The 24,389-nt window shown below is 41.4% G+C and overlaps 4 protein-coding genes across 4 annotated transcripts; 2 read left to right on the top strand and 2 right to left on the bottom strand.

The window, feature by feature from the left end:
• Positions 1-7,326, bottom strand: LOC117487301 (zinc-binding protein A33-like). Its single transcript, XM_034135999.1, has 6 exons — positions 6,639-7,326; positions 5,809-5,904; positions 3,846-4,079; positions 3,634-3,656; positions 2,949-3,064; positions 1-2,376 (listed from the first exon to the last, which is right to left on the bottom strand). The coding sequence occupies exons 1-6, from the start codon at positions 7,152-7,154 to the stop codon at positions 1,811-1,813; spliced, it is 1,551 nt and encodes a 516-aa protein (XP_033991890.1). The 5' UTR covers positions 7,155-7,326; the 3' UTR covers positions 1-1,810.
• Positions 7,327-10,285: 2,959 nt separating this feature from the next.
• LOC117487310 (endonuclease domain-containing 1 protein-like) lies at positions 10,286-12,471 on the top strand. The gene is made up of 2 exons (XM_034136007.1): positions 10,286-10,775; positions 11,618-12,471. Exons 1-2 carry the CDS (start codon positions 10,476-10,478, stop codon positions 12,227-12,229), a joined length of 912 nt encoding a protein of 303 aa, XP_033991898.1. The 5' UTR covers positions 10,286-10,475; the 3' UTR covers positions 12,230-12,471.
• A 1,642-nt stretch (positions 12,472-14,113) lies between these two features.
• On the bottom strand, positions 14,114-19,510 carry si:dkeyp-121d2.7 (zinc finger and SCAN domain-containing protein 22). The gene is made up of 5 exons (XM_034135986.1): positions 19,318-19,510; positions 18,602-18,924; positions 16,938-17,185; positions 15,761-15,872; positions 14,114-15,629 (listed from the first exon to the last, which is right to left on the bottom strand). The coding sequence occupies exons 2-5, from the start codon at positions 18,903-18,905 to the stop codon at positions 14,614-14,616; spliced, it is 1,680 nt and encodes a 559-aa protein (XP_033991877.1). The 5' UTR covers positions 18,906-18,924; positions 19,318-19,510; the 3' UTR covers positions 14,114-14,613.
• A 109-nt stretch (positions 19,511-19,619) lies between these two features.
• On the top strand, positions 19,620-21,672 carry mif (macrophage migration inhibitory factor). The gene is made up of 3 exons (XM_034136008.1): positions 19,620-19,996; positions 20,639-20,811; positions 21,400-21,672. The coding sequence occupies exons 1-3, from the start codon at positions 19,889-19,891 to the stop codon at positions 21,464-21,466; spliced, it is 348 nt and encodes a 115-aa protein (XP_033991899.1). The 5' UTR covers positions 19,620-19,888; the 3' UTR covers positions 21,467-21,672.
• Positions 21,673-24,389: the final 2,717 nt, after the last annotated feature.

The following is a 24,389-nucleotide window of genomic DNA, read 5'->3' as shown; positions in this document are numbered from 1 at the left end:
AGACGTTACCTAAAGCTTTATTTTGTCTGCAGATAGCTTCCTTATGGTTATAGGAACAAGTTTAAAGTTGTATTATAAAGAACACAGAGAGACAGTGATGCTGCCTTCAAAGCTAGATGAGGGCGCCCTCTAGTGGAATCAAATGAAACAACAACATTAGTAGGAAATTTAATCGAATTATTCAAATCTAACGGCACATTTCTAGATAGTGTTTTCCTTATTAAAAACTTCAAAAACACTCAGAAAATATTTCTGATCAATCATTTGTTGTATTAATTGTGATGGAACATTCATGTATATTTACCTTGTAAAGTAAAAGGCATTTAGAAACGAATATTAGTAGTCATCTGCTTTACACATCATTTCCTCAGTTGAACTCTACATGTTATTAGAATAACATGATTGGATATACAACAGCTATAAAACGGGTTTAAAATATATGATATTATAATGTTAGATATTGTTCCAAAACACACACTAAAATATTCTGCATTGACTGTTAATACAATTTTGAAATGTTTTTTCAAACAACCATTCAGTGTCCAAATTGCATTGTGTGTATCTTTGAGCACCAGCTAGCTGTCACATGATAACTCATAGGCTCCTAGAAATCAAAAACTTGTCATGGACCCTTTAAGTCTTTGGCTACATTACAAAGCGATATGACCTACCACTTTTCTAATGAATTCAGAACAAATACAAAATAGGATATGGCCATTCTTTGTGTTTCTTCTCAACAACACTAAAAGCAACACAAAAATTAGTCTGTTTCTCTGTACTCATTTGGCTCCCAGCACCAAGCCCATTCATGTTTACTGACATTTGTTCTTAAAAGCTTGTGCTGACAAAGTGAAAAAAGGGTTTAACAAGCAAATGTATTAAAAATAAAAAGTTAATGATGGCATAAGAAGACCCTTTGGCTCTTAAAATGTATCTCAGGTGTCCCTCATTTCTCTTAATCATCTTTGAGAGGTTTCAAAGGCGGGATTGGAGTTGTGATCTTTGCAGTTCATAAAACATGACTTGGAAAAGCACACCTGTCTAAAGTGTCACAGCTTCAGGGCAGTAAACATGCCATGAGGTTGATGATGTTCCTATACGTCATAGAGATATGAAATATATCCGTCTTTGGCTACACAGACAGTATTTGTTAGTAGGCCATCATAGTCAGTTTTTCTGGTGAAATAGTGTTCTGGCATACACTGATTCAATTACTTCCCAACTCACTCTCTTTTAGCCTTTTTTTATAGAAATAAAACCACATTCTTAGTCGAATTGGTGGACACTGTAACAACAAATTGAAAGTGCCTGATCCTCACAGCGGCAGATTTGCAGCACAGAGCAGCGGGGGTGTCACAGAGAGTTGAGAAACAGGAAGGCGGAGGATTTGATGTCAAAGCGAAAAGCACCTATTTCGCAATATCTTTGGATTTAGACTAACTGCTTATCGGGAACATGATAACATCAATGAGACAATCTGAGAATTGCTGGTAGGAAGTTCACGGACGGTGTCAGGTGGAAACATGCGGGGGCCCGTAGTGAAAGCTCGTCCAGAGAGGCCAGGCACACCGCTATCCAACATTACAAATATTTTCTTTTGATGTGTTGACTATAAGAAAAATAGAGTATCAACAGCCATGTGTTCTAAAGTCTCACTTGTCTGACATTGTCTGACACTTGTCCTTTAGTAGTTTCATCTTCTTATTTAAAGTCTCAAGTTTCAGGGTCACTTCCAAGTTCATTATCACCACATCTGATGAACTTTGTCCTGCAGTTTTATTCTGGATCTGTTCTGAGATGAAGGGGGAATCTATCCCCAGTGTGGTGTAACTATGGTGAGGGGCTCCCTGTTGTATCCGTTGATAATTGGCCAGGGATTAAAGTACGGAAAAACAGGCTCTTTGAATTTTGCACCATAGAAGGTGAAGAGGTGGGCCATGTTTCCTGCATCATAAAACCCAACGTCACCAGAACTATAGTCCAGATAGACCCCCACCCTGCTGGGGGGTTTGGAGGGATATATCATGGTCTCCTCTGAGTCAGTGCATGCCTCGTACTCGCTGCTGCCGTCACCGTTGTCCCTCAGCACTAGGGTCCAGAAGCCGTCATCTGGGCAGAGGCTGATCTCCTCCTTCCTGTTGACGGAGGCGGTGGCCACGCCCAGACCCCACGCTGTCTTGTTGCCCACCTCCACCTCCCAGTAGTGTCTCCCAGAGGAGAAGGCTTCAGAGCCCAGGACGATGTTGTAGCGGGTGAAGCGCTCTGGATTGTTGGGCAGGTTGGTCTGGATTCTCCCCACCTGGACGCTGGTGCAACACGGGGACACCCACAGGCAGGGGTAAGCTGTGTTCGGGTCAAGGGTCACAGCGGTGATAGCTAAGAGGGCCAAAACATGAGAAGGGTTAGAAATGTTGCAATTCAACAACAAACTTGTTTCCAGAGAAAGACTGGCTGTGACCTTCAACTAGATGAATGAATGCCTTCCTGTCTAATTAGTGTAAGACGAGCTAGATAAGAGCATCAGCTACATGGATACAAATAAAATATAAATGATATGCGTCAAGATGTAACTCCATTCTTTAGTGCAGTCTAGTGTTGCACGATCAACAACAATGCATGATTACATGTCATTGACTCAAATTACCCCAAATAAATCTTGACTTTGACCCAATAAGACAGAAGTTTGGAGAACAGGTACATGTTGTCCAACTTCTCTAGGCAGAGCATGTTGATAATGAGACAGAACATAAAATGCAAAGCAAATAAATCAAGTATTAATAGATAAAGGAAACTGTTTTTTAAAGAGGCACAGACTTGGAAACTGCCAATGTTTCACAGAACCCGAGTTGCAATATAAGATTACGTTTTTGTTAAGCTTTACTGATATAACTGAGCCTCTGCCACATTTATTGCCATTGCTTTCATAATTGTGTTAGGTGTTTAAATACCTGGCTGAAAAATTGAGCTCATTTTCCTCCAGGTCCTGTACTGCAGAGGTCCCAGGAACTCTCCTGACTGCAGATCCACAGTCACCTGTGGGGGCTGCTCAAAAAAGCTATGAGCCCTGACGGAGGGAAAGAAAAAGAGACAATGAGAGATAAAATAACTTAAAGCAAAAAGCCTTTTCACTTCACTTCCCATAATATATATCTATTGTTGTGGCTGCTTTAGTGTATACACCTTACTGCAACTGTTATGTTATTCTTGTCCTTTCACATACGTAAACAATTTATGTTTCTTATAAAATACAAGACCAATATATATTAAACAACTTAGAAAAGTGAAGATTTAAGCCATGTACAGCAAGCAGTGTGGACTTGAGTCATATCATTACATTGTATCTGCATTCTTACACCTATTTAAGAAGAAATGTCAACAAAACACTGGCAAATGGACAGACTGCTACCTAGTGGTCACTAGTTGGCGTGACAATGTTTGGCAAAGATAACATGATAAACCACAACAATGCCCCAACATCCTGTTTCAGCAACACTCAAAGATAATTACAAAACAATACACTATTGTGACTTTAGATTTAGGGCAACAGTCAAGTACAAGAAGACCGGGAGATTATCTAGAAATGAATAAGTAACTAAGACATTAGCGATAATGATCAATTGTGATAATACTCACCCTCCAATGAAGTCTTTGATTCCCTGAAATAGAGCAGATCAAAACAAGCCTATGATTACAAAATACCTCACTCTTTACTGTAACATGCAGAGAATATCTAAAACTGCACATCTAGAATAGAATATCAACATTCTTTGGTATTTACAGACTTTTTATATGGGGTAAAATAAATGTGCTCTACAAGCATCATATATATTACTTTTCTCTCATACCTTGAGTTGCTCAGGGTTTTCCTCTTCTGTCAGTTTGAGGCGAAGCTCGTCAGCTATATTTTCCATTTGGCTGATTTGCTCTGTGGTCTCAGTGAGCGCCTCCTCCAGCTGTTTGAGTTTCTGCTCTTTTTGATTCTGAAGTTTCACCTTTATGCGCTCCTCCTCCTCAAGCAGGAACTCCCTCAGACGGCCAAACTCTGCGGTGACCATCTCCTCCAGATCTCCTGCTCGCTCCTAAAACACATAGGATCCCATTAGCTAGAACATGGAAGAGGAGTTGTAGTGTTTCAGTTTTAACCATAGACTGTAAATATATGTTTCAACACGAGGCCAAAGTAATCTAACATTTTAAACATCTAAATTAAACCAAAAAAAGGTCAAAAGCTGTGTTGCTTCCGATATACCGGCTTGCATTTAATATTTAAAAGTTTATTTTATCAGAATACTTCTTAACCAATTTAGCATTGCCATCATTTTCACACACAAAGACAGACAGTTTTTTTTTTAAGTGGGATGACATTTTACACAGCAGAACCAAAATATGGTCTTTTTAAATTTCAAACATTCGCCTTTTTTGTCAAAACGTTCCACTTAAATTACCCATAATGCAGCTTGATCTGAGATTTAGGTGTTATGCTAGCAGCTAATGTAGCTTTTCGTCATTAGCCTGAACATATATTAATCTGACTTTGTGCAGCTCTTTCTGGAGCTTTACACTTTTTTCACATATGCCGTAATATGACCTGTGAACGGATGATGATGTGAGGTGGGGTTCCCCTTCAAGCAATAATCAATGCAGGACCTTTACGTTTCTAAGTAAAGGAGAGCAATACTTCCTTTATTGCTGACGCAGGTAGAGAAAAAGATTGATAGGTAAGCAAAAATGATAAGAAACGTACGGACACACACAGACTACATACTAAGAGAAATTGTCCGGAAAAGAAAGCTTGCCAAACTTCCTCTGAAACTTGTTGACCCACATCCTGTCATACCGGCAGAGAAACAGAAGTGAAAATCTGTGAATGTGCATAGAAACTGTGTCAAACAGATAGACAGACATATACAGGGGAATATACATGCTGAGACAAGCAGACATACAGGATAGAGAAAAATGTGTAAATAACCTAGAGCAGAGATATGTGTAGCAGCAAAAAACACTTTAACAAAGCAAACATGCTACACTAATGTCTCGGTTGAACACACACAAGCGCACCCACACACACAAACAGACCACTATTTGAGGTAAGAGCTGCTGTGCTGGATAAAGCGTCACAGCATAAATTCAGCCAGCTGTTATCTCTTTCTGTGAGGTTGTGTGACATAGTTCTTGTACTGTGTGTGTGCATGTGCTAGTTTGTGTGTCACCCAGTGGTAGAAAGTTACATAAGTATTTAACCTGTACTGAATTTAAGTACAAGTTTGAGGTACTGGGACTTTACTTAAGTATTTACATTTTATGCCACTTCTACTTCACTGCTTTTGGAAGCAAATATTGCACATTTTACTCCACAAAATGTATCTGACAATATTACATTTGTGTTACTGTGCAGATTCAGATAATAAATACGATATATATAAACAAATAAATTGTATTTTTACTTTGTGGTATCGCTACTTGACCTGAGGGCCGCATTTGTGAAAAAAGATACTGTGAGAAAGACAAACGGGATGATGTGCATGAATGTTTATTTACCACCTGTGTCATTTCAGGAGGAACTTCTACAGTTGCAAAACATGAGAACAAACCACACTGAGTAACAACCTGTTGTGTCATTGCCCGTCATAGTTAGGATTAGTCATCAATCAGTCTCGCTGTCAGACAGGTAAAGGTGGAGGAATGTTTCTTGGTGACCAGAAATGCAGGTTCAATTCACAGGCAAACACACACACGTATGTATTTGCTGGGATTATGTCCAGGGTATTTCCCAATGCTTCACAAACAAACAAACATGTATCTGTATACCTTAATGAGGAGGATCCTTTCATTGGTCTGGCTTTGGAAGAGCGTGGCCTCCTCTGTCTGCAGCTCAACCCTCTCCAGAGCGATAGACAGCTTATCCTGCAGCACAAATAAACAATCACATGCTAAACATCAAACAGAGGTGGTGTTGCTAAACTGGATTATACTTAAAAGTTGATTAAATTGGTGTATCTGCTCTGAAAAACAACAACATCCTTAATGGGAGTCATATGATGCACACCCTGTCCTCAACAGACTGCTGAGAGCCACAAATTCAAACAAAGTGGAAAATTCAGTCTTGGTGAAACATGAGAGGCCTCTCGGAGACTCTTCAAACAAACTGATGATGGTCAGCTGTCGGGTTAAAAGCATAGGGGGCGTTAAAGGAGCTCACACTGTTCTGCTGAATTCCTGTAAATAGCAAAACATCCAAAGGCTGCCAAGGCAAACAGGGAGCCTGCTTTAAAAAAATAAATGCCATTACACCACATCTGCTAAAGCCAGAGCAAATGAGTTCATTTATTAAATACAATCCTTATAAACTAGGTTTCCTTTGGCATTTAGGAATGCTTGACAAACCTGAGATATGTTTCTTTCCAAGAACAAGGAGAGGTGTGTCAGAGGAGCATGCATGGCACTCCCTAAAAGACTAAAATACTTTAAGTTTAGTGATCAATAATGACCATGATCAAATAATGATCACCAAGTTCTTTATCTTAGAGAGGAAAGTTTGTAATATTGGTTTTAAAGTAAGATTATCCCCTAATTTAGGCCTAGCTAGACGCAATCTATTGGTAAAAAAAACGTGTCTAACTCAGCCAATCAGAACGTACCTTGTAGTTTTCAAAGGCCTCTGTAATGGGGATGACATTGTGGGTCTTGTGGTCCCTGGACATGCCGCAAACCAGGCAGATGGGGAGCTGGTCGTCCTCACAGTAGAGCTTCAGCTTCTCCTCATGCTCCTCGCACATATCCATACCCAGGCGCGGCCAGTGCCCGGTGGAGGAGGCCAGGCTGCTCATGCTGGACCCCGGCTCCCGCTCCTCCGGCTCCTCCAGAGGACCCCCTGAGTCCCACCCGGTTATCCCCGAGGCAGTGTCCATGCACCGGGCTCTGCGCACACTGTCCACCACGTTGCACAGCAGCGAGTTGGGTCGCAGTCTCCCGCCGCTAGACTTTCTACACTTTGGGCAACTCGACAACTCGTCGGCCTTGATTTCCCAGCACTGAAGGATGCACACCTGGCAGAAGTGGTGTCCGCACTCGAGGATGACCGGGTCCCTGAACAGCTCCAGACACACCGGGCAGGTAAGCTCACACTGCAGCTCCTCAATTGTGACGTCCGCCATTCTCTGCTGTGAACATAGTCTTTAAACAGCCGCACAGAAAAAGTAGTTCACTGCTCTTCCGTTCCCTCTGAGACTGAGAGGGAGTGGTCTGAGGCGGACAGCAGAGCATGTTTTCACGGAAGAGAGGAGGACGTGCAGCAACAGGAGAGCCTCCTGGAGCTGCTCCATGACAGGGCGTACGGTCTGCATTAGCCCGGGGACAAACAGGTTTTATTAGAAAGAGTTAGCCACAACGAAAAACACTCATCTTACTAAGTACTGTACTGACCCCTCAAACATTAAGACAGTGAACAAAACTCACCTTTCAGAAGGACTTTTAACGTACTGTTGTCTCTTTGTGTTATGTTGTTTCATTGTTCGATTTTATTTACATTTTTTGTCTTTTTATTTATTCATTTTTAACCCTGTAAAGTGTCTTGTATTATTATCAAGCAAAAACGATGCTGTTATAAAGTATATTCCTATTGACAAAAGGTTACCTTTACCTCATGAATCAACCCTTTTCCTGTGTAAAATATATTTCAGATTGGGTTAAATTGCCCACACATAATTTAGAAAAAAATTCTTGGTATTAAGAACCTTTAAAAAAAAAACTTCGTTATTAAAATATATCCAAGCAGTGGTGGAATGAGTGTTCAGCTGCTTTACTTGAGTAAAAGTACCAATACATTATTTTTAAAATACTTAATTACAAGTAAAAGTCCTGCATTCAAAATGTTATACTTAAGTAAAAGTACAAACATGTTATCAGCTAAATGTACTTAAAGTATAACACGTAAGATTAATCATTGTGCAGAAAAATGGCCTTTATGTGTAATTATATTTATATGTGACATTTCTCGATAATATTGTTCCATCATAGCATTTCACTGTTATGGACAAACAAAGTTCTGATTTACTTTTTGTAAAATATTTAAATCATTTGACTCTTTTGTGACTTAAAGAGTTAATCCACTAGTTTAATTTTTGTTTAAAGTAGCTAAAGCTGTAATAAATGTAGTAAAATGTACATGAATTCCCTTTTTATTGTAGTGGAATAGAAGTATAAAGTGGCACACAATGGAAATACTCAAGTAAAGTAAAAGTACCTCAACATTGTACTTCAGTATAGGATTTGAGTAAATGTACTTAGTTACTTTCCACTTCTGCATCGAAGTAATTAAGTGAATCAAGTGTATTAATAAAGGTTAATGAAATAGCCTGTATTTATAATGTCACTGAAGAGTAGAGATTCTCTCCATTAGGCCAAAGGGTAGGAGGCCTAAATCATCTATTATTCTAAATATATATATATATATATATATATACGAACGTATGGATATGCTAATAGGAGGTAAAAGTGATTGACTTTGCATCTTAGACACTTACTGCCTTACTGCCTATACCTAAAGCATATTGACTAACTCAGTCATTGCATTCAAGTTGGTATCTATATAAACGTTCTCATACTCATTCATTACCATAACTCTCATGTAGCAGTAGAGCATATTAGAGAGCTTTAGGGCTCATTTATTTGGCAGAGTGAAGATGTATTCCAACTTATTTCATTAGGTAAGCGAACCAATAGAAGTTTTGAAACACACCCCGTAGCCTGTGAGTCATTTACACAAAACAAAGAATGACACAGCGTCAGTAAGTACCATAGATTTTTGCTTCTTCTTGGGACAACAGAGGTGGATCTTTTATTGCTTTTTTTTTACTAACTCCTTAAGTGTATTTTATTTCAGTCTTGCCTTCGTGTGTGCAGCACTTTCTGTTTCTCATCAGTATAAAACAGCAAGCTAATATCTGTTTTATGTAAGGCTCAGCAATTGTCCTCTGTGTGGAAACCGAAAAGGTGGTAGTTCCAGGTCAGCCACAGGTTACAATTCATCCCCAGTGACTGTAAATGCAGGGTTATTACTCACAGTAAGTTCCACGACCTGACCATTATTAGCTTTTGCTTCCGGGATAGTCAGCCTGCTGCCGAGTGTTATTCCTCTGAGTGCCCGCTAGATGGCCATAATGAACAGTCTACCCACCACAATTCAAAGAAAGGATAAAGATTTGAACAGTGTCTACTCCTTTTTGACTAAGTGTTCAGGCACTGCTCATAATCTTTACCTGCCGATGCTTTATGCTATGAATTAATACATGTGTCCAGAAATTCTCCATTCATTTGACAATGTGTATTGAAGGGAGCAAGATTTCATAGTTTTGTCTTTTTAAGAACACCTAATAATACAAAAATGAAGAGACATATTGGCACTCTATCAATGTCCTTATGCTAGTATAAATACTGAAAATAAGAATCAGCTGTTTCTAATCCTGGTCCTATCTTAACTATGCCAAGGTTTCAGTTAACATATATTTATATTTTAACTTGAGGAGAAATACAGATACTGTAAATGTTCCCACTAACAGATTAATCACATAATGAAATAAAGGAGCAAGACCTTTGGTTGAGAAAAAACAGCACTACTGTTTTGATGATTATATATTCTGGGAAATATTTCTGGTTCCCTTAATGAGAAAAGTGTTGAGAGAAGACATATCAGACAGAAACTGGACAGAGACAGAGAATGAAACTTGCTGAATTGCGAGTGTGTTTGTGTAATAATATCAGACTCATCATGCATTAAACAACTCTGAGAGACAGTGTAGAACAATAAAGCTTTTAAATGCAAGCATCACACTGTAATTTATAAAGTAGCTCTGCATTATGCAAGGCATTTGTGATTTTCTGGAAACATCAAAGTCTCATGATGTTTCACCTTTTTACAAAGTTTGAGAAAACTTGAGACAGGAGGGGATGTCTACCAGACATCAACAACGTCTAGAACAGTCAGCAACAATAAACTGCATCGTCAGTTCCTGTAGCGTTTACCACATTAAAAAAAAAAAAAATCCTGTTATAAACCTGGAATATATCTTACTAAGATATACACTGTTCTAATCAATAAACAGTCCAAACCACCAAATGATTACAGACTGAAAGACAAAGCTGTCCACCTCAGCTGACTAATGAAAACAAGTATTTGCAGAGCCATGTTTTTTAGAAGGCAAGACTGACTGCTGGTTTACAGGGGAAGTTTGACATGAGAATGGGGGGGGAGTCACTCTCAATCACAGGGTTCCTTGACTCAGTGTATAAACGAGACTACCTCAGTCCTCAGACAGTCTTCAAAGGCAAATACTTCAGGCGCTGAATGAACACTCAAAATATTGGTTTTATTTCAATCTAAAGCTTTGTCTGAGAAGAAGTCTGAACAAATGTCATGTTTGCTTGCATCTCTTTCCTGAAGACATACGTACAGCTGACCTACTGATCTGTTGAGCAGGATGTCTCAAAAGAAGAAATTCTGCACGGGAGCTCTGCTTCTTCTCCTCTGCTGGTTGGGTGGCCAGGTCCTTGGTGAGATCAGTGACGACTTCTCCCATTGTCTTGATTTCTTCTACAATAAAACCCCACCAAAGGGTATTGATTCAGCAGGATACCAGCCAATATGCCAGCGTTACAAGAACCAGTACCACTTTGCCAGCCTGTATCATCGGCAGAGTCGTGCACCGCTGTACTCTGCGTACAGACTCGGTCTTGCAGATGGCAAACGGCCCAATAATACCTGGAAGTACGAGCCGCAGGTAAGCAAAAAAACAGTGTGCAATGTACAAGAGTAGCCAATTTCTTAATTGAGAAGAAATAGCGTTAACTATTTAGTATGATTTGTTTGGAAATGCTAAGTTCATACAGCCTCGTTTGTTATTTTTATAATTATTATATGAAATAATATTTTTTATTTTCAATTTCATCAGTGAGGGTAGACTGAATACAACACCTCCCTGTATAATGCAACTCAGTTTACCAGCCTCCCAAATTAAATCTGCTGAAAGTTTAGCAACGGCCTTTTTTTAATGTTATAACCATTGTGAAGGTAGGATTTGTTGCAGTACTGTTGTGTTTTTGCGTCTTTAGTTTTAGATACATTGTGCACTTTGATTATATACATTAGCAGCAGGAACTAGTATTCTGACAAGGGCAGAGTGTAGCTGGGTTTCTCTTTGGTAATTGTTATTCTACAACAGAGCATAACTTAATTTGGTTCATGAAACTCACATTTGAATGTTGAGTGTAAATATAAATAGCTGTGATTTCAGAAATTCATTAAAGTGTTGGCATTCTTATGTAAGCGAATTAGAATGTATGTTTGTTTCAGGATACGCGGTGACAACGTTTCTGTTTGTTTAGTTGTCCTAATGGTCAATGTGTGACTGGCGCAAGTTTTAATATTTAACTTATAAGAAGCAGCCAATCTCCAATTTTAAATACAGATTGCTGATCTTTTCTCTTGTGAGATGAGAAATAAAGGAAAATGGAGTTGCCTAAGTTCTGTTTCACTTTTCAAACTACATGAATGAATTGAACTAAAAAAGCCAGAAAATGCAGCTTCTAAAAAGTCACATGTCTTTCTCTCTCCATCTCTAAGTTGGTGTTTTCCCGAGCCAGCTCAGAGATGACACCCTTCAAGTTTGCTACCTACCTGGATCAGAATGTGATTGAGAGCCAGGCGATGTCCAACGACTACAGGAACTCAAACTTCACAAGGGGCCATCTCAATCCCAGCATGCACCAGAAGACAAAAGAAAACCGCCAGGCCACCTTCACCCTGACAAACGTAGTCCCTCAGCGAGCGGGCTCCAACGGTGGCTCGTGGAACGGTCTGGAGAATGAAGTGCTAAAAAGATTCAAAGCCTACTGCAACGGGTCGATGCATGTGATCACCGGAGTCTTGCCTTATGAGTCTGAACCCCTGCGGATCAATAACAGGGTGTCTGTTCCTGAGTACATGTGGTCTGCCTACTGCTGCCCATCAAACAGATCTGACCTTCCTGCCCATATGCAGTCCTTTTTCCCCACACATGCTGCATTGGGGAGAAATGACCCGAATAGTGGGGAGGAGATTGTGCCAATTAATGTCAAGGCAAAAGCCTCGAAGAGGGGCTATGATGTGAGGCGCATGTCTTTAGAGACTCTGGAGGGCATCCTGGCACAAAGGCTGGCCATGTCCGTCAGTCTGTTCCATGGGCAGTGTCAGTAGAAAAGCTTTGCTGGGTGCTGCTATGGATGTGAAGAAGTCACCATGTACTGCACATGTCTTTGTACTTAATTACTGAATGAGTGTTTGATTAATCAGGGCATTATAATTGTCTCATGATGCTTTACATTTTCTTGTGATTTTAAAGTTTTTTTATTTTTATCAATAGTTTCCCCTTTTGTTAATGTCATCCTGTAACCAAAAAACCCTCATGATTTTACTAATAAAAGCAGATTTCAAAAGATGTGCCTTCTATGGAGCAAATTGTGTTTATTTTATGTCAAATACTCTTTGTTCACAAAAATGCAAACACCTCTAAAAAACTTTAAATCTGACATATAAATATAAGTGTACATTTGCTGTGACCATTTTTCTGTAATGGAAAACAATGTCGCTCCCGGTGGGCTGCGTCAAATTTAAATACAGATAAATATTCTGGAATATGCAAGAGAGTATCACACAGCACAAAGCATCAATATCAGGTTGTCTGTTCATTTGTACATTGTGGTCTGCCTACAGTTTCCCGTCTAACAACTCTGACCTTCTTGACTCTGTGAAGCCTTTTTTTTCCCGTAACAAAGGGTGGGTAGCTCTAGGGAATCTTATCTGCATTTATAATAACCAGGGTTCTTAAGGGTATGCAGCAGTGTTAATGTTTTAAGCGAAAACAAAAAATATAACAAAAAGGCAGGGAAAAGTATTGTCTTTCACTGGAACTCATTAAAAGGGGTATCCTTAACGAGATTGAGCTCAACTAAATTGTGAATGCCAGGCTCAGAAAAAATTGAAATCAATGGAAATGTCTTCGTATTCGTTTTTGTTAGCTTATATCCTGTTTTAAAAAAAAAGGATTTGTGTTATCCCTCATGATGTTGAACCATTGAGAAGGACAGGCCTTACATTCCAGTAGAGGGCGCTCTGCCCCAATTGCTTCATGCCATTTAACCAAGCCATTCAGTTCAGTTCTGTAGTTAAAGGTAGGGTAGGTAAGTTTGAGAAACCGGCTCGAGATACACTTTTTGTTATATTCCATGGAATGCTCTTAACATCCCCATAGCAATGAATATCTTAAGTGCTTTGACAAAAAATCCATAAAAAAATGTCATCTGTGGAAGCCGTAGTACTGTAAAAAGCACGACCAATCATTTTAGCCGGCCCGGCTAAAATAACTGGATGGCCTACCTGCCTGTCAGCCTTCCATCTGTGCACAAATTTATCTCGTGCCCTCATTGGTCATGTGCGCGTTCGTGTGTGTTGGAGGAGGGGCTCTGTAAGTGGCAGATTTTTTCCGGCTGTGTATTTTCAAATTCTTGCGCACTCGAGCTGGTTTCTCCAAAATTACCGACCCCACCTTTAAGTGCTTTGACAAAAAATCCATTAAAAAAACGTCATCTTAGTACTGTAAAAAGTACGACCAATCATTTTACCCGGCCCGGCTAAAATAACTGGATGGCCGACCTGCCTGTCAGCCTTCTTGTGCACAGAGCCTAGCGATCTTGAACCGGTTTCTCAAACTTACCTACCCTACCTTTAACCAACGTAACACGTTTTTTTGTGGCATTTAAAAAAACTTGATTCCCAAATCAAGAGATGGTAAAAAAAAAAAACTTGTGATACAAATAGTTGTTTTTGCTAAACTTTCCAAATATTTTTTAAATAAAGTCACAGTAAATATACCCCCCCCCCCCCCCCCCCCACCAGTGCCTGTTTAAAGCCTTAAAAAGAGGCCTTCACTATTCAATTATTACGTTTTCAATCAAAATGTTGTCTTGCGAAATAGTGATTTGATATAAATATTTTAAGTATAAGTATATACCTAATTTAAAATGTATATTTTGTCAAAGTCATCTAGTAATGGGTTCACCAACCTCAACATTTTACAAAAAAAATCAAAACCGAAAAAGGTAAAACATAATTATATTGGATTTAAATATTTATTTCTTAATAATATTACCGACACAAAACATACAAAATACCCAGCTGTCAATTAACTTGTCCGGCAAATAACAAGGACATCAGCGGCAACACAAGTAACTGATAAAAAGAAATAAATGTGCAATTTATTGATTATCATAAATAAGTACGAGCTTTGTACATACAAATGAGATCACCTCAAATTGAAATGGCTGAGACTTTTTTTTTTTCTTCAAGAAAACACCATGTACAACTGACTTCCTGTCAACTTTGGACATTTGCTTTTTTCACTTGCACAACAAAAATTACACACATGTATCTGCTTCTTTATCTTAAAGGTAATTCAATCAAGTCAATGCAAATCACTAAAACTAGCATCCACCAGACACATTCATCCCTTGAACCTCTACAACATTCAATTCAAAACCTGCTTTAATCTGTCCAGTTCTGTCATATATTTCAGGAAGAGCCTCTTAAAAACACTGGTGGTTTTTCAGTTGCTCCGCATCACTAAAGCCACTTGCACAGTTGGAGCACTGGAGTGCCATCTTTTCACTAGTGTGTATGAGTTGGTGTCTCTTTAAGTACTCCACACGACTGAAGCGCTTTCCGCACGCTTCACAGCCGTATGGACGCTCTCCTGTGTGGATCCGCTGGTGGCGCTCCAAATTTCCCAGCCGGCTGAAGCTCCGTCCACACTGCTGGCACCGGTGAGGCCTCTCACCCGTGTGCACCACTTGATGTCGCTCCAGTGAGCGCGAGTGTGTGAAGCGCTTCCCGCAGATCTCACAGCAGTGCGGCCTCTCGGCGGCACAGGCGCACTCGTGGTTCTTGAGAGCCCAGTCGTGGCTGAACGCGTTGCCACAATGGGCACACGGGAACACTTCCTTCCCGCTGTGTGAAGGAGAAGCTCCCAGTGGGCATGGGTGCTCCTCCAGCTCCGCCTCGGAGGTGAAGCCTCCTCCACACTGTGTGCAGAAGTGGAGCAGGTCCTCACCCCCCTCCTCTTCTCCACTCTCACCGACACTCCCTGAAGCAGACAGGTGGGGCAGGTGCTCTGACTGTCCCTCCTCCACCACATCCTGCTCAGTCAGGACCGCAGCCTCCTCCTCCTCCTCCTTCAGCTTCTTGGGCCACCTCAGCTCCCCCCCGGCCCTCACAGCGTCCTTCAACCTGCCTGGTCCTATCTGCTCCTCTCTCTGCAGAGTCGGCGGCTCAAGCTCTTCGTCGTGCTCCAATCCATCGAGACCAATGAACTTCGGGGCGAGGCTGTCTTCGCTGCCTTGCACCACCTCTGATTTGGGGCTGGGAGGCTGGGAGGCTGTCATGGCCGCCTGTTCGCGGCCCCTCTCGGCCCTCAGTGCCGATTCAAGACCCCTCAGCTCATCCATGGTCATGCCCCCCTCCGACGGCTCTGCCGAGTCCTCCTCCCAGTCCTCCTCATCCCTCTCTCCTGAATGAAGGGTCGGGGGGCTATCGGACAGTTCTCCTGAGTAGAGAGAAAGGGAGCAGAGAGAATGAGGGACAAAGCTTGTGATATTATTCCCACTTTAAATTTAAACTACTGGCTTCTGAACATTTTGCTTCTTTCCCTGAATAGGTGTGTCCTCGGCTCATTACCTTCGCTCGTGGCTCTGGAGCCCGTGTGCCGCTTCCGGCTTGGCGTTTCCATCTTCAAAGCTTCCTTGATGAGCTGGAGAGAGGCGGGTCGATAGCCCTCTGTTTGTGAAAACTGCATTGAGAAGCACAGAGAATATACATTTTTTAAAATAGTAACACCACGTTTAATAAAAAAAAATTCACATTTAAATGTGTAAATGCCTTTTTCAAATTGGCTTGTTGAAAGGTTAAGTTGGTAACATAGTCCCTCAAACTATCATAACCTATAACCTGATAGCAGTGTATGATCTGTGGAAAGAAAAGCTGATTTTGGGATGCCCGCTCTACAGGTGGGCTACCCGAGTGTCCCATTACCTGCGTTTTCTTATACAGATTATTTGTACCAATTATACCATGTAACAAGTCCTCACTGCAGGAGAAAAGGTTCAAATCCGACACAGCGCCTCCTTTTACAGTCTGTATTTCCTGTTTATGTAATAATGAAAAAAAGGCCTACACAATTAGCTGTTTAAGCAATCAGTTGAGTCAGGTATACAGACAGTACAGTTACTGAATATTCTCCATATTTGATCACTGCTGCCTAGTTTGACAGTTTTATCGGGTTACACATGCCTCTGATTGGTTGTTTTCCTTTTTGCGTAGAGAACATCTTGCAAATAGAATTATGAGCACAGAAGGAGGCAAAGGGACTTTTTAAAAGTTATTGTGATAAGTAACCAACTGAACATTTAACTGAACGTAAAATAAGATTGGTTATTAAAGCCATGCTGTGTCAGTCCTCAAAAACACCTTGTAATGACTTCCCAGGGAGGCCAACAACACATTCTGCATGCTTTGAATATTCAAATACAGAAGATAAGTGAAGAGGGAATATGTGCCTTACTACTTGTTCATGTGGGTGTTTTAAGCAAACAGCTTTTCACCTCTACTTGTGGTCTTTCTACCTAAAAGCTGTTGCACTTGCGAGGCGGAGAGCGGCTCATCGGGAAGCTAAATATCAAATCAATATCCTTCCCGTCATCAAGTGCATCTCAGCGGTGATTTGATGGCTGACGAACACAAGCACAACTCTCTCATCTCTCTTTTTCCATTTTATATGAAGCTGCAGAGATGCTGTGCCACTTCTTCCTCTTCCTCCTCCTCCTCCTCCTCTTCTGAGAAAGCCTGTCTCCCTCACCTCCTCTTTGATGTTGGCCGTCTCCTCCCCCTCACCGCTGAGGCTGCCCTCCCCTTCCTCGTCCTCCATCATCCCTCTCTCATCCTCTTCATCCCCGGGGTACTGGATGAGGTACATCTCCCTGGCCTCCTTTCCCCCTCTTCCTCCTGCTACCATCCCCACAGCTCCTCCTCCTCCTCCTTCCTCCCACACAACTCCAGGCCAGCGTTTGCCATAGGCTGCTGCTGGGCCCTTCTTTGACTTGCCTCCTGTGGAGGAGAGAGGAAGACAAGGGAAGGGTGGGAGGGAGGTGAGAGAGGAAGGAGAAAGAGTGCAGGTGGGCAGGAGAGAGGGAGGGTGCAGGGAGACAGGAAGGAGAGAGGATGAATAATGAGGGGGGGAGAGAGATAAGTGGGAGGAGATGATTGGAAAGGCCAGGAGAGCCAGAGATAGAGGAGAGAAGAGGGAGATGAGGAGGAGGAGGAAGAGGGGATTCAAGAGGGGAACAGGAGTAGAGAAGAGGTTGGGGGGAGGGAGAAAGTAAAAGGAGCAGGGGGAGGAGTAGTGAGCATGATGAACGAGTGAGGAGAGAGTGGGCGTAGAAGGACAGACAAGAGAGAGGAAACCATGTGAAGGGGGGAGAAAGCCAGTGAGGAAGAGAGGAGAAGTGGAATTGGTGGGGGCCATAGGGGAAAGGGGGAGGAAGACAAGGGGGAGGACAAGTTGAAGGAGAGACAGAGGAGGGGTGAGGATGAAAAGATGAAAGAGTGAGACAGAGCAGCGAGAGGGGAAGTGGAGCAGGAGTGTGTAATTATGGTGGTGATGTGAGGAGGAGAGTGGAGGTGGCGGGGGAGGAAAGAAGGGGGTGTGTGTGTGCAACGTGACGAAGGAGAAAAAACAGCAGGAGGAGGAGGTGGGGGAAGGGAGAGAGGAAGGAGGCGTGAAGGAGAGAGGAGCAGGAAGGGGAGGAGGAGTTGGAGAGAGACAGAGGAGGCAGGGGGAGGGAGAGGAGCAGGGCAGGAAGGGAAGGGAGGGAGAATGTGTGCAAATTCACATAGGAGTGGGAGGGACAGAATGCAGCGGAGAGGGGGAGGTGAAGGACAGAGGGAGAGAATATGAAGAGGAGGCGGAGGAGGAAGGAGGGAGGGAGAGATCAGCTCCTGCCAGATGGTTTCCAACAAAACAAGTGCGTCTCCACATAAGCCCTGACTGAACAACAAGAACCTGTTTCTCACCATACAGAAACGATCATACTCAATATTAATGTTTGAGCAAGGTGCCATTTAAATGTCATCAGAATCAGGTTTACACATACAAGATATCTGCCTTGGTGTATATGGTGCATACATAAACAGTTAAAGAAGATAAATTGGAAGAAAAACGAACAAGACGAGAAATATTTACATTAAATATATATATATATATATATATATATACACGAATAGACTGGGTAAGGTAATATGACAAAAATAATAACACTAAATGAAATATGTGCAGTATTGTTACCAAAAGTGGAAAGCTGTGCAGATATGAAGTCGCTTTGTATGTGCAAAATATTCAGAGTGTTGTGCAAGACTGACAGTAGGCTACTTGAAATAAATACAAACTAAATATATGACAAACTAAAAGGTAGTGTAAACCTGCTAGTTTTGGAAGGTAAACCTAAATCCTAAAGCAATACTTACGGGCCTCCGCAACTTTTCGTTTCTGCCGCCCTTCAGCCCGCTCTTCCGCCGCCGACAGCCCGGCGCTGCGGCGCTGCGCGGCCCAGCCCATGCCGTACTTGCGCTCGGCTCTCAGCTTGTGGTCGGTGAGCCTCAGCCGCTGTTTGAGAGCCTCGTTCTCCTTCCTGTTGAGGGACAGCTCCATCAGGTAGTCGTTCACCATATCCTGGAAGAGTTTGGAGATCTCGCACACCGAGGCACGGATCAGACCGTCCATGACAGCCGTCAGATGCGTCTCAAATGTGGACACCGATTCTTGCATCATCGTGGCCACAGGTTCAGACCTGGTTCAATAACAGTGTGTGTTACCATCACGAAAGTTACACAGTCTAATGTCATACATAGCTTAAGAGACACTGCATGTATCCATGTTATGCCTATCGCCAATGTCATGTACAAATATTAACTTTATTAGTTAGTGAGCAGCTGCACAATACATAATATCGACGTAATGTGTGACAGGGATTGCACACATGGTTATTCCACCTCTGTTATCGTTTACTTAAACTCTAGTAATGCCTAATTTAAGCTGTGTAATACCACATACAAGTTAGCTTGTTATTAAACGTGCATTGTTATTGACACACAGTAATGTAAAAGTGGTAGAGGAGGAGCAGCGTCTCCGTCAGGAAAGTGATCGCGTTAGCAGCCTGGCTAATTTAGCTCTGTATACGTACCGTTTCTTGGATGAAATTAGGAATAATTTGGAGGCGAATCGGCGACAGACGGTTTGATTTCACGGATCGCAGATATGCCAGGTCGATGTTCATGAGCAGAGAGACGCGGTGACAAAGGAAAGCGCCATCTAACTTCTGCCCTCTCTCTCTCCGTGCCACTGTTTTCCCTCTCGCCTCCTTCTGCTCTACTTAAATGATGCTGGAGAACACTGCGCATGCCCAGTACCGTAATTACCCTACACTGAAGAACAGCCGCACCCTGGAAAAACAAACACATTCAGAATTTCATGCACCACTTTGTATTTATTGTGGTCTTGACAGCAGTGTTAAAGTGTTAAGTAAATTGGGAAATAATAGCAAAGAACTACTTTCTCTTGGTTGGCGTTTTGTTTGGAGTGTGAACAGAACAGTGTCTTCCAGACTGGAAGGAGGCGCTGTGGTCTCTTTGTCTGCCAGCTCAACCACAGAGGAAGAACAGTGTTTTATTTTAATTGTATTCTGTGCAGAGCAGAATCCGGAGTCGCATCAGCAGCAGCAGCCTGTGAAGGGAGAAAAATAAAAAGGAGTAATCATGCCGATGTTCACAGTGAACACCAACGTGGCTAAAAGCGATGTCCCGGCGGCTTTGCTCTCCGAGGCCACCGAGCAGCTGGCCAAATATATGGGCAAACCTCCACAGGTAAAGTAGGCCAGGGGCGACCCTAATCCTGCACAATATCCTGATGCTCAATGAAACCGAGGGGCTATGTGCCTTTATTCTTTCCTATATACATTACCTTGGTAAATGTAACTTCTCTGCTTTGTGCAATATGACCAAAAACAAGCAGCTAAAATAAGGTATATGCCTCTCTTCTAAGGCTAGCTTCCTGCACAAGTAGGTTATGTAAACACAGTCTTGACTGTTAGAATTGGTAGATGATTGATCAGTGGCGTCAGTTTACTAAACCCACAAGTTAAAAGCAAGTATCTATAATTTCAAGCAAACTGATGCTATATACATATATTTTTCTATTTTAAACGGTCACAAAATATTTAATACACAATCTTAAGATTTGTTTTAATGGTTTTGTTTTGGTCACTTTTCAAAAACATTCTTCGGTATTGAGTTGCAGTGTAGTTATTTGGATTCACAACTCCAACATTTCCAAAATCCTTAATTGATATATTTACTTAGCTTAATATTGACTATATGCTGAAACTACAATAGAGTTTGACGTTCAATTAGGTTAAGAACCAGACACTCTGACAACAGTTGTGATTGATCCACATTCACCCAATGTAAGCTAACCTCAGTTTTGTGTCTCTTTCTTGCATATACCAGTACATTGCTGTGCATATCAACCCTGACCAAATGATGATGTTTGGAGGAAAGGGCGACCCCTGTGCACTCTGCTCCCTTCACAGTATTGGCAAGATCAGCGGTGCTCAGAACAAGCAATACTCTATACTCCTGTGTGGACTGCTCAACAAACACCTGGACATCTCTCCTGACAGGTAGGATACAAACAGCAACCAGTACATATACTGCAATAATGTGAGAAGCAAAGGCAACATGGTAACAGAAACATATAAAGCTCAATGTTGTGCCTCCTTGTCTCCACACTCCTCCGTCCTCCTGCCTGTGAGTCGGAATTAGAAGTATGTTCAGCAACTCTGATCAATAAAAGATCAATCGTTTTTGCGTACTTGCGTGACACATCTGTACAATTTGTAAATATATGAGTGGTCATGAACACTGAGATCATTAAATACAGCAGTATAAACAATGAACAGTTGAATCGGATTTGCATCAGGTTCTATTTTATTCACGTTTTGTTAAAAATTAAGTCTCCCACGCATTGATGTCTCATTGCCTCGACACCTCTCTCTTTGTGTCTCTTTCTTGCCGGATCTCCTTGCATCTCAGGTGGGAGGAACTAAGACATGAGGCGAGGAGGCATAAAAGAAGGAAACAATAATGTACAAACTGAGAAATAAGAGGAGGGGACAGACATACATAGAGAAATACTAGTGTAACGCGCATACCTTGCTTACTGTTAATGTCTGATCTTAATATCCGATTTCTCTTTGTGTCTATTTCAGGATTTACATTAACTTTACAGATATGGATGCAGCCAATGTGGCCTGGAACAACAATACCTTTGCCTGAAAAGGAGGTCAACACACTGAAATAAAAGATAATTCCAGTATTTTCCTGTATGTACGAGCAGAGTTACATTTGGCAACATGAAGAGTCAAAGACACCTGGTAATTTAGAGGTGACTATACTGTATGACTAATTTGAAGAGGACTTAGCTGGACTTTTTTGCTGATTCTTTTCCATTAATATGCAATAAAACAACCCTGCAGAACCTATTCTGTGTTTTCCTTGAGTGTCTAGCCTGACAAAATCACCGTACATTTTACAAGATCCCTGTTTTTTTATTAGATTCAAACACCCATTGAAACTTACAGAACTGCAGATGAATGAAAATGCAGACCAAAACAATATTAGGCACCTAAATGTGAAGCAGCTAAATGGAATTTGTTCATGAATCATTCTTTTGGTTATTTAGACGTGTGCTTTCCCTTTGCCTATTCAGCCTGACAGATATTTGTGGCATCGGGCATGACTTGCTACCTCTCTGAGCTTCTGAACGATCTGAAAAAACATAGGAAGAGACAGAAAATTCTCCTTTTCGCCTCAAAGAAAAAATCTTAATGAGCTGTCAATTCTTCATGCTGATGTTGACATAATGGGTGTCATTTTTTTTTAGCTAAATCCTATCTATTAAAAACGATATCAATCAATATATTTAATCCCTTGGCAGTGCCTGTTTTGCTATAAAAATGTCCTTTTCATGTTAGAAGCCATTTAATTAGGTCACTGCCATGTCACAGCAGACGGATGGTAAAAGCTGTGACATCCATATTAATCTTTAGGTGGCGCCCCTGTTTTAGAGTTTTGAGTACATGCAGATATGGCCAGCCTGAAAGGCATATTAATATCAACCCGGTATCACGGCAAGACGTGAACATGTGACGATCTACCATGCTGGGAGACGTGAATATGTCACGGTTTCGTCCCTTCAAACGTGACAGTTACACGGTATTGTTAACATGGCCCAACCAGTGGAGAAATACCCGGAAGTGCCAAGCAAATGGTCTACCGCGCCTATAGAGTGGCGAAGTCCCTCCCCTTCCGGTGGACCTCCATGGGACCTTATTTCGGAAAAATTATGTATTGAAGTCAATGGAGAGAGAAAGATTATCTTTCGATCCAGTTTGAATTGTGCCACGAATTACACATATGATGTTTGTCAATTTAAAAGATAATTTTGCAAGTCAAAAAATAAAAAATGTGTCGTAAAACTGTGAAGTAACACATTTGTTTGTGTGAAACGCTCAATGAACTACATCTCTGGTCTCACAGAACAACACACGTCACCAAGATGGCCGTCACTACTGTCAACAAAACGATTGACTACCCTCACTATCACCACAATGAAACACGTCCTGAATAATGTCATGCAAAGCTGCCTGCCTGCCTTCCTTTGATGCTCTCTGAACTGCCTGGTCGTTTTAATGTTTAATGTCAACCATTTGTGCAGATAGCATGAAGTAGAGAAGATCGCTAGCGTTAGCGTTAGCATTTCTCCCCCGGGCTTAAATTGTGTATTATAGAATGATCACACCGGTGACAGTACTATTCAAAGGGTTCACGAAATATGACTACTACTCTTACTGTTTAACATGTTGGGTTACTTCATGTTACTTCATGTTAAGGCTAATAAAAATGACACGGCTGTAATGCTAACTAACGTGCTAGCTACTAGCTAGCTTGATCCAGACACTCCTAGTCCTTTCATCAGACGGGAAGCGAAAGAATGAGCAAGACCCATTGCTGGTATGATAACAACCTGGTACTAAGCACACAGGCATCTTGTTAAAGTTATCTTATCTTAGCCAGCGCCATATAGATAGATTCTATCTATATGGCGCTGATCTTAGCTATCTCTTAGTGGAGGAAAACATTTGTGACATCACTTACGCGACTCTGGGATTTGTAGTCTTTCTAGTTGCGTATTTTTCATCGTCTTATATTTCAACAGTTTTACGACAAACTGACTTTTTTGACATGGAAATTATTTTTTAAGATTGACAAACATCATATGTGTAATTCATGGCACAATTCAAACGGGATCGAAAGATAAGTCTTCTATCTCCATTGACTTCAATACATTATTTTTCCGAAATAAGGTCCCATGGGGCGGAAGTAGATGGGCGTGACTTCGCCACTCTATTGGTCGGTTTTTATTGTCAAAATGAGATGTTTTTAATTTATTTTTTAATCGTCACACTCGATTTCGCCGATTTTCTTGTTGCCCTAGCTCAGGGGTGTCAAACTCAATTTCACCACGGGCCACATCAGCATTATGGTTGCACTCAAAGGGCCGGTTGTAACTTTAAGACTATATCATTAATTAATATAACTTCATAATTATTACGTCTGAAAGCAGAAGTCTAGGGCAAATAATTGCAAGTCTCTTCAGTAAGAATGTCACAATATGATTTTAAAAGAAAAGCCACATTCTGGATGTGGTATCTTACCTTGTGTTATTATTACATGTTATTGCATTTGTCCAGCAGGGGGCAAACTCACTCTTGGTATTAAAAAGAGCCTGTTGTACATGTTCCCACGAGGAAGTCCCGGAAGCATGTTACCAAAGTAAAACCAAGCCCCCAGGAAGTGCGCCGGACTCAGAAGAAAATATTCGTGCTGGCCAAACGGCGGTACTACACTTCCTTTTGGTTGCCAAGCCCGGAAACACTTTTTCCCATTGACTTACATGGGGAAAGAGTGGTCTGTAAATCGTTGGATAATTTTTTTTAAACTAAATAAACTACCCAGTATGAACACTTGTATAGCCCTTATTAAAAACATTCGTTCCTCAAGTTGTAAAAATGTGCTAATAACGTTATTCTGCGAGTTATTTCCCTCTGCATTATGAACGCGCATCTAACCCACGGGATATATATATATATATATATATACAGTGCAATAATTCTTTCATGCTAAATGAAGCTCTGTT

The sequence above is a fragment of the Trematomus bernacchii genome, unplaced genomic scaffold (assembly GCF_902827165.1).
Source record: "Trematomus bernacchii unplaced genomic scaffold, fTreBer1.1, whole genome shotgun sequence".
NCBI classification, from domain to species: Eukaryota; Metazoa; Chordata; class Actinopteri; order Perciformes; family Nototheniidae; genus Trematomus; species Trematomus bernacchii.
This window is presented reverse-complemented; position numbering and strand designations above follow the sequence as displayed.

Bases quoted from the DNA above. Each gene is read 5' to 3' on its own strand.
- LOC117487301 (XM_034135999.1), bottom strand. From the start codon at position 7,154: ATGGCGGACGTCACAATTGAGGAGCTGCAGTGTGAGCTTACCTGCCCG. The intron at 3,657-3,845 runs GTATGAGAGAAA...GCTCTATTTCAG, and splicing joins AAAACCCTGAGCAACTCAAG to GGAATCAAAGACTTCATTGG. The intron at 3,065-3,633 runs GTGAGTATTATC...TCCCTCCGTCAG, and splicing joins ATCAAAGACTTCATTGGAGG to GGCTCATAGCTTTTTTGAGC.
- LOC117487310 (XM_034136007.1), top strand. From the start codon at position 10,476: ATGTCTCAAAAGAAGAAATTCTGCACGGGAGCTCTGCTTCTTCTCCTC. The intron at 10,776-11,617 runs GTAAGCAAAAAA...TCCATCTCTAAG, and splicing joins CCTGGAAGTACGAGCCGCAG to TTGGTGTTTTCCCGAGCCAG.
- si:dkeyp-121d2.7 (XM_034135986.1), bottom strand. From the start codon at position 18,905: ATGATGCAAGAATCGGTGTCCACATTTGAGACGCATCTGACGGCTGTC. The intron at 17,186-18,601 runs GTAAGTATTGCT...TCTCCTCCACAG, and splicing joins ACGAAAAGTTGCGGAGGCCC to GAGGCAAGTCAAAGAAGGGC. The intron at 15,630-15,760 runs GTAATGAGCCGA...CTCTCTACTCAG, and splicing joins CTCCAGAGCCACGAGCGAAG to GAGAACTGTCCGATAGCCCC.
- mif (XM_034136008.1), top strand. From the start codon at position 19,889: ATGCCGATGTTCACAGTGAACACCAACGTGGCTAAAAGCGATGTCCCG. The intron at 19,997-20,638 runs GTAAAGTAGGCC...TGCATATACCAG, and splicing joins ATATGGGCAAACCTCCACAG to TACATTGCTGTGCATATCAA. The intron at 20,812-21,399 runs GTAGGATACAAA...TGTCTATTTCAG, and splicing joins CTGGACATCTCTCCTGACAG to GATTTACATTAACTTTACAG.